At 37.5% G+C, this 8,722-nt stretch overlaps 1 protein-coding gene across 1 annotated transcript; it reads right to left on the bottom strand.

Moving 5' to 3' along the window:
• Positions 1 to 1,596: 1,596 nt before the first annotated feature.
• Positions 1,597 to 8,226, bottom strand: LOC113307203. The gene is made up of 12 exons (XM_026555940.1): positions 7,935 to 8,226; positions 7,271 to 7,335; positions 6,965 to 7,063; positions 6,605 to 6,737; positions 6,042 to 6,101; positions 5,347 to 5,406; positions 4,554 to 4,676; positions 3,859 to 3,930; positions 3,641 to 3,778; positions 3,223 to 3,378; positions 2,830 to 2,934; positions 1,597 to 1,877 (listed from the first exon to the last, which is right to left on the bottom strand). The coding sequence occupies exons 1-12, from the start codon at positions 8,157 to 8,159 to the stop codon at positions 1,842 to 1,844; spliced, it is 1,272 nt and encodes a 423-aa protein (XP_026411725.1). The 5' UTR covers positions 8,160 to 8,226; the 3' UTR covers positions 1,597 to 1,841.
• Positions 8,227 to 8,722: the final 496 nt, after the last annotated feature.

Raw genomic sequence — 8,722 nt, 5'->3', positions numbered from 1 at the left:
ATCTGGGCGATGTGGGACTATTTATAACACCACCCTCAAACTCGAGAGGTTCGAGTTTGAATACACCCTGGACCTGAAGCATGGCAGGCGGATTGTAGCACACGGATTGCGGCCCGCCAACTGTGGCTGCACGCGGATTGTGGCCTACGGATTGTTGCCCATGCCGAAACACTGAAACAACACGGAGTCCACACACCACCCGAGTCTGGCTCTGATACCATCTTAGAAACCCATGGGCCTAACTACCCTCGAAAACCGGCTTGCAAGGGTAGGGTTGCCTAAGGATTATAAGCTTTACATTATGGAGGATCTGGACGATGTGGGACTATTTCTAACATCCGTAACCACTCAAGTGTCCCCGTCAGTGTGCGTCCGTGACTTCCGTGCCACTCCTTCAGTGTAGCCCTAGTCGTTGAGGGGGTGTTAAATAGTACCACATCGCCTAGAACAACCTAGATCCCATGCTTAATAAACCTTGGACAATCTTAACCTTGCAAGCCGGTTTTCGAGGTTAATTAGGCGGGGGATTTCTAACAAACACTGTTAAGTTTGAATGAAATGGGTTGAAGGTCGATTACTCAAAGTTCCATAAAATAACATGTAGTTCTCGCGCGTCCTTTCTTGGTCTTTGTCTTGGGAGAATGCCGACTTCGTCTATGAAAAATATGAGGTGCCCATAAGAAATCTGTCTTTTTATTATGTGGTGTTATATGAAAAATGAAAGAAATTTATAACAATTCGGAGAAGCAACATAATTGGACGACAGATCCAATAGCGTTGTTCAAACTCTAAAAAGCTGCTTTTCAATTAGATTACATCATGAACCTCTCTCCTCTCTCTCCTCTCGCTCTTTCTTCTTCAACAACAACGCCATCAATAACAACCCTTCTCTACTCAAATCTAGTCCATTTTAAACTGGATTTGAGCAGATTTCTTCACCATTTCTTGTTTTCTAGATTAGTTAGTAGTTATAGCTTAATTTTTATTATGTTTTCTTCTTATCTACACCATTATGGTGGTTTTATCTACTCTTTTGAGATTTATATTCGCTTTATTGACGGTTCTTGGTCATTGAGTTGGGTTTCAAGATCGATAGTGATGCTCTCCAACGACGAAATCTTCATCTTCATCTTCATCGGTGATTTCTTTGACGATGGAAGCTCCATCACTAGTTTCAAGAGATTTGAGCAAATCATTCCTATTTTGGGAGCATATCTTTTTAAAGAAGAAAAACAAACTAAATGGTTGGATTCTAATTCCGTGAAAAATCATTCTTCCTCCGATTTAATCGGATCTTATACATACTTGTATTTGTCTTACTCCGGTAATCCTTCTCTTTCTCTTGTCGGATTTCTCGGTATTGTGCTTGTACGGTATGTTATTGTTACTTTATATTCTCTTATTGTCGATCTTAAACTCATTGTAACCTTGAATTTCCATTAATGAAAAGGTTCCTTGTTTATCAAAAAAATAAATAAATAAAAACTCTGAGCTGATCGATGATTAGCTAGAGGATTTGTTATCTATTTGCAGTGAGCATCTTCTTAAGGTGCCAGGTATATGTGGTTTCCATCATCTCAATTATAGCAGACAAAATTAGACGTGTAAAACTGTAAATAACAAAGTTTACATTCAAAAAAACTCCCGTCAGCATAGACCACGGTGAGGAAAGTACAGGCTCTTACATGGATACTCTGTATAGGGGAGAAAGAGCACGAAACCATTTACTGAGCATTAAGCTAAATTACTCACAGTAACGAACTAGGAGAAAGAACATATGACACCAACATACAAAATTTTCATACATACTAAATGCACCTGCAACTAAGATTTACTTTTTATCAAAAGAACCACCATCGCCGTTGCTTGGTCCTTTTCTGCAGAGAATGTAAAAGAGAACAAAAACCATTATAAAAGCATACACATGCATTTCAAAGTTTTCACGGAGAAGAAATTTGATGGATTTTTATTTTTCAGCAGGTACTCAAAATAAAGCATCCGGCAAATAGTGCAGTAATTTGAAGAACATAAAGTAAATTCACATGAAAGTCAAAACATACTTGGGTATAAGACAATGTGAGGTAATCCTATATATGATTACGAGTTTACTACTACAGGTCAGAAACGCTTTCCTACTTCCTCCATCAATATCGGCAATAATTGCATTTGCTCTACATATCTTCCTTGCAATTTCAATCCAACCACTATTGGTCTTTCACTTTATCTTTTTGGAACCAAAAGTTTTGCAGCAATTCCAAGTTCCATTCACATCAATTTTTTGTCTTCCACTTGTCATTTTTTACCCCTTACACTCATCTGATGGACACAAGAATACCAACCACAAGCAAAATATAGTAATGGCTTTCATATGAAGATGACAACAGGGCTTTTATCGGGGTGATATTGACGATAAAACAAAGGTAGGATCAGAGAAAGATGATAAATGCTTAAGAGAGCATGAGTGACTAATTGCGAGGCTCTCCAACTGAGGCAGTAAATGGCCCCGCAAGAAAGCAGAGGTATCATTCTATCATCTTCTACTACCAAGGAATGAAGAACAGCTTCTCTTTTTTACAGAATGAAGGTTTAGGATGTGTTTGAAACAAAAGCCAATACGATTACTTGGATAAGTTCTAAGCTCCCAATAAGACCGGTTTTTTATGGAGAAGTTGAGATTATTTTTATTAAAGGAGTACAGAGTTTTTACCAGTTCACTCACCAAATAGAAAGCTACTTTAGCCTCCTCCAACATAGCACGGACGAAAAAGGCATAGCAAATAGACGACAGAATGAATCACATTAACAGAGATGAGAATAGAAGAGACAAACCTTTTGGTCTTGTGGTTGGGATTGTAAAACAATAGGACCAGGAAGGACGCCATTGTCAAAGCTTGAAAGATATGGGCGAACCTTCTCTTCCAATAGCTCATTCAACTGTAATGCAGAAAGGAGCACCATCAAATGCCATATAAACTCACGAGAATATCGAACCAATTTAGATGAATACACCATTATAAATACTTATCAAACTTTAGGAAATATATGTCTTTGATAGTATCACAACTGCTGCACAGCATCGAACCAGAATTTTTGCTGGTATGAAAAATCTAGGACCAACTCCTAAGAATACAAGCATTCCGAAACTCTTACATCCATGCTCTAGTAAATAAGCTTAGAGGAGACATTTTTCATCTTTGATCTAATAAGAAATTTTTGAAGTACCTTGTTTTGACGCCAATTTGTTTCCCACTGATTATCCAACATCTTGTCTGCCATTTCTCTTTGAGCGTTGAGAAGGACTGACATCTCATACATTTTCTTTGGATCTTTGAGCTCCTCCTCGCTCCATGAAGAGGTATTCAATGGAAGGTTCAACTCCTATAAAATCTCTCCAGTAAGTAAAACTATAAATAAATTTGTATTTTCAAGTACACCCATCAATTTTCCAATGCATCAATCACATAATGCTGGAGCTTTAATGGAAATGATCATTACTTATAAAATTCCTATAGTGCCTAGAAATGAGTTTCATTCTCAGTACTTGCCGTCAGAGTCAGTTGAACTCCAAAAAGCTAGACACTTAAACACCCATACTAGCCCAACAAAAGCAAGAAAAAAAACAAGGATCAAGAAGACTTACACCCCAATTTTGTGGTCGTGGGGGAGCTTGAAGTTTCATGACTTCTGATTCCAGTGCCTTCTTAGCTTTGTAATAAGGAATGTTCCTCACGATAATTGGATCATCCTTTGCACGGTCTGGATCTACGGATATAAGTCCCTGTGATGAAGATATCCTTTTAAACTCAGAACATTCACATAGATGATTCAAGTATTGAAGGACATTATTTCTCAGCTCACTTCTTGTAAATGCTCCCAGCCAGGTTCTCGCTTAGCTACCACATCCCGGAGCTGATCATAACGCATAGATTCCTACATCATAAAATCACGTCAAATTTAATTGTTGACGCAACTGAAGGAAAAAGAAAAAAATTTCACCTACAACAATATGCTATACAATAAACTTAAAAAGAAATTGGACTTGATGAAGAGAAGAAGAGAAGAGAAGACAAGGAATCTACTAAATCCTGCTAGCACTCAAGCTCCTATGAAATGCACCAACTACCTCATTTTCCGATTCAACAAGGTTTATTAAGTTATTAGTTTCACTTATTACCATAAACTCAATTTATCGAAAAGAAAAAGAATCAGCTGCTCAGTCATTCAATAATGAAAGAAATGGACTAATTATCTACATACTGAACACATGCAGCTCAGGCAAACACATACTCTACACTCTAAAAATTAAAAAGTCATGCGATCAGATCGCACTGTCATAATCAAGAACTGAAATCTTTATATAGTTGAGATGTTATGGATCAGTGTTAGACTCTTGACTCGAAGGTTTTTGAGAAGGCTGATTCACATTATCTACCAATTTAAGTATAAAATCGGATTTCCAACAATAAACTAAATAATAAAGCTGAAGAATAAAGATTGTACGAAAATGAAACTTTAGAGGAACACATGAAAGTTAAGAACGTATAGCCACGGACCTTATATTGCCACCAAATTTTCTGCTTGACCTCGTCATCATATTCGAAACCTCCCATTATCTGAGGCATCGTAATCAACCAAAACGCAGCAACACTAGGGTCTTTCATGCTGTGAAGAATGTTCTGAATAGCAAAAGAAAAAATAGGTAAGCTGGAAGATCTTAAATGCATGAACCTTGTTTCCTTTCGTAATTATAACCACTGATCGACAGGCTTAAGATATAATAGCAAAATTCTGGCAGCAAAACGAACAACAATGAAGTAACACCTCGGAAAGTCAAATTACATTTTTCACCGTGTGCGTCTCCACAACCTTCTCATGCCCTGTGAGGACGAGAAGAGGATTGTGAATACTGTGTGGTACTGCACTTTGTGTTGTTACTAAAGGGCCAGTGTTCCTTTGTTTCACTCAGAAAGTCGAGAAACATTTTTCACTGTGTGCTCTCCACAACCTTTTTATGCCCTGTGAGGACGAGAAGAGAATTGTGAATACTGTGTGGTACTACACTTTGTGTTGTTACTAAAGAGACATTGCTGCTCTGCTTCATGCTTATGTACAAGGAATACAAGTTCCTATCTTCTTTTTTTATTTCCCCATTTTTTTTTCTCAACCACCTCATGACTTCCAGCTTTCTTTTTCATGTCCACAAAGTGACGTCAAGCTCACAGCAGTCCCTTTATCCACATTTACCGAAGCATTTACTCTCCAGCATGACATAAAGTATACTCCGTAAAATTTTGTGCCAGAGTAACCTCGCAACAAAATGCCTGGAATAGAAGATGTGACACTAACCTCATAGGGGTAATCCATCTTTCTCATGACATTATATGCTTTCCACGGTGGCTCCATTATCTGAGACAAAATCAACAAAGAACAAAGCACATTATATCAGATGAATACAAGAAAACTGTTTCTACAAATGACCATTCCTAAGGATGTTTACGCAGTGCTCCAGATTTTTCATTTTTGGAGAAGTTACAACTGATATGATTCCAGTAGTAACAATATTAGCTTCATTATCAAATATTGCCAAACATTGCCAGACATGAAAAGTTACAGCCTAATTTATGGAACTGGTACTACTAGAGATAATGAAAAAGCCTGGTTATCTCCACTGTGAATCTGTGATAACTCTAAACACTAAAACTTCCATAGGAAGCATTCTACACCATTTGATTTCGTGAACCATGAGCATGATAAAGCAAATGGATCACTTACGTCCTATTTCATACTAATTTATTTCCTCTTTTGTAAACACAACGTTCCTTTATATTCCAGTCTCCAGCTGATATAAAGGAATTGCACATTGAATGGAAATTGCACAACAGGCTTAAATTAGTATTAGTATAGAAATTGCACATTGAATGGAAAATGTCTGATATGTAGTTGTGTGGATAACCGATGGTAACAAAGCAAGACGCGTTAAATCAATACCATCAGTGAGAAAGTTACAAAACACCTAGTTACAATTTTGGAAAGAGACTCACGTTATCTGCAGAGATCTTGACTTGCAACTTGTGCTTACATTCAGGGCAGCTCATGACACCCTACAATACCAAGAAAAAACATAAAAGATTAGAGAATAACATAATAACTTGAAGCAAAATGAAGTTACAAAAAAAAGATATTGGTGTTTATTTCCTCCAAATGTTTTATGCAGAATATATGTATAAACACAACAGGGAAAACTAAGTACTGGAAAGTATAATAACTAAACAGACATTTCTCCTGCACAAAGTAATCAAAAAGTAACAACACGAGTACAGATGATTTCCTAAGACTCAGATTTATAAACCTCTGTGGTTCCAAAAACCGTTACATCATAGTTACAATGCATCAGAATTCAGACACACTTGAGAGTTATGAGTTAACACATGTCCAGATGTCCTTATCAATTTATAAGCGTACATTCACACAGAACTTCGAAAGGGAGTATAGGACTATATAAAACAGGAGAAAACAACCAAAACAGAGAGGTGTACACAAAAACATGGAGAAATTTGTAACTTGGGCTCTCAAAAAATTAAAATCGTAACCAAATAAATCTTACCGATCCAGTGCATGTTGGGCAATCCTTACAGGGTAAAGGCAAATGCAGATCAATAGAAGAAGGAAAGTGCACCAACTCTGCTCGGTTATCAGCTATAGCATCTGAAATACACTCGGCTGTTGCCTTCTCGCCACTGGAAGAAATGTTAAAAAACCAATGAAATAAGAGTTGTAATCCAGGAGGATCTTGCACACCAACCCAATCAAACCCCTTAAAGACGGCGATAAATTTAATATAGAAGTGTGATAATCATCATAGAATACCAGTAAGGTGTGACTTATTTAATAAATCAAAAAACGAAGGGAGAATCAAATATTTGAATCACTAAATAAACACCAAATATACAAAGAAGAGAGGCACCTTCTCAATGTATAGTTCTTCACTTGATAGTGCACCTTCCCTGTACCTTTGCACATGGTACATCGCAATGCCTGCCATCCATTGCAAGTGCGACAATCCCTGTAGCCCACAAAAGCAATCAGCTAAATTAAATTAACATTGTGAAAACCAGAAGAAATTTCAATTTCATTTGGAATTCAGAATTACCACGCAACAAAAAACAGTCAACTGACAAAACCTGCTGTTCCTCATAATAATAATCCACTAGGTGACAGTGCCCTAGCAGTACTTCGAAAAAGTAATAAAAACACAGCAAATTAAGCATACCTTTGACATATAACCTTCTTTCCGAGCTCCAAAGCAACGTCATAAGTACCTAGGGTAGCAACAACCTGCAGGTACCCATGAATGCCTATAAATGTATGCTAAAATCACCAAAGGCAGCAAGAGTTGCAAAAGATCCTTTAGTTGAGAGAATCTAGTGGACATTTTGATAGTTACTGCTCATCACGATAGTTCATAAATCATACAAATTGACTCCTCTAAGTACAAAACTGACCTCATCTTAACCCAACCAAGGACAGCTCACAGAACAACAACATCACACATTTGAATGTCAATTTACAAGGACTCCATTTTGATACGAACTTAGGGTTAATGCAGTCCAACTGAGCTCAACAAATGCAAAATAATGGTGGTTGCCTAGCATTACATGACCATTCTGACAATGGGTTCATTCGTTTCTCTTCTTTGTATAAAGATGATGATTCTTTTACCTATTTGTTTACACTTTAACAATTTAAACTATCAAGAAATATCTTATTCATTTATCCCTTACAATGAGCAAATTAGACAATACCTCAAAAAATCAAACCCTTCAAATACCTATAAATTAACACAAACTTTTTCAAATTCCAAGTTAATCTTGAGAAACACAATGTCCAAGTTTTATAGCTGCTGAGATAAATAGAGATAAAGAGGAAGAACTTACGAAGATAGCAGAGAAGGAAAGATCGGAGATGAGTTTAGGAATACCAAAACCACGATGAGCAGAACCAGAAATGTCATAAGCAAGTGTGAAAGGTGAAAGAACAACTCGTAATGGGAATTCAAATATGTCAATCATTTGTTGCCCATAACGACCAGTGAAGTTTTTGTAGTTAGCATCACAGAATTGCTGCACTGCTTTCACAAGACGGTCTGGACCTTTCGACATTGAGAACTAGAGAGAGAGAAAGGATTACTCTCTGCTCGAGAGATAAGGAGTCGGGGGAGACTCGGAACCGGTAACGAGTTATTAATTCGTTTTCACTCCTCAATCCTCATCGTCTCATCTCTCATGTCATGACCGGGTGAGAGATTCTAGAGAGGGTACCTGGGGGATACAATACAATAACCCAGTATTGTTTATCCTTACACCCCATTTACACTTCGAGGGATACAGTAGCCAGTATTGTTTACTACACTTGAATAAAGAATATCCAAGCCAACACCCTGCGTTCAGGCTCAATCTAATGAAGGAGGGTCCATTTTTGTGCACAGAATAGAGTGAACGCGCTTAAAAGTGAGGTTACTTTGTATGATGTAGATGAGTCGGGGCTGCCAATGGGTACCTGAAACCGAACCAGATCAAGATGAGTCGGGTCCGATTCCGGCTCCTAAAATTGGACCCATCAGCATTATCGTTACTTGACGAGTAGAATCGTTAGGACCCGAAAGCATGGGTGTTATCATCGGATTTTTTTTTACTCGGTCAATTAAAATTAAGTAAAAAAACAG

Source organism: Papaver somniferum, chromosome 1 (assembly GCF_003573695.1).
Source record: "Papaver somniferum cultivar HN1 chromosome 1, ASM357369v1, whole genome shotgun sequence".
Lineage (NCBI taxonomy): Eukaryota > Viridiplantae > Streptophyta > Magnoliopsida > Ranunculales > Papaveraceae > Papaver > Papaver somniferum.
This window is presented reverse-complemented; position numbering and strand designations above follow the sequence as displayed.

Excerpts from the sequence above, each read along its gene's own strand:
- LOC113307203 (XM_026555940.1), bottom strand. The coding sequence starts at position 8,159 with ATGTCGAAAGGTCCAGACCGTCTTGTGAAAGCAGTGCAGCAATTCTGT. Across the intron at positions 7,336-7,934 it reads TTTCCTTCTCTGCTATCTTC|GTTGTTGCTACCCTAGGTAC; the intron begins GTAAGTTCTTCC and ends GGGTACCTGCAG. Across the intron at positions 4,677-5,346 it reads AGATGGATTACCCCTATGAG|AACATTCTTCACAGCATGAA; the intron begins GTTAGTGTCACA and ends TTTGCTATTCAG.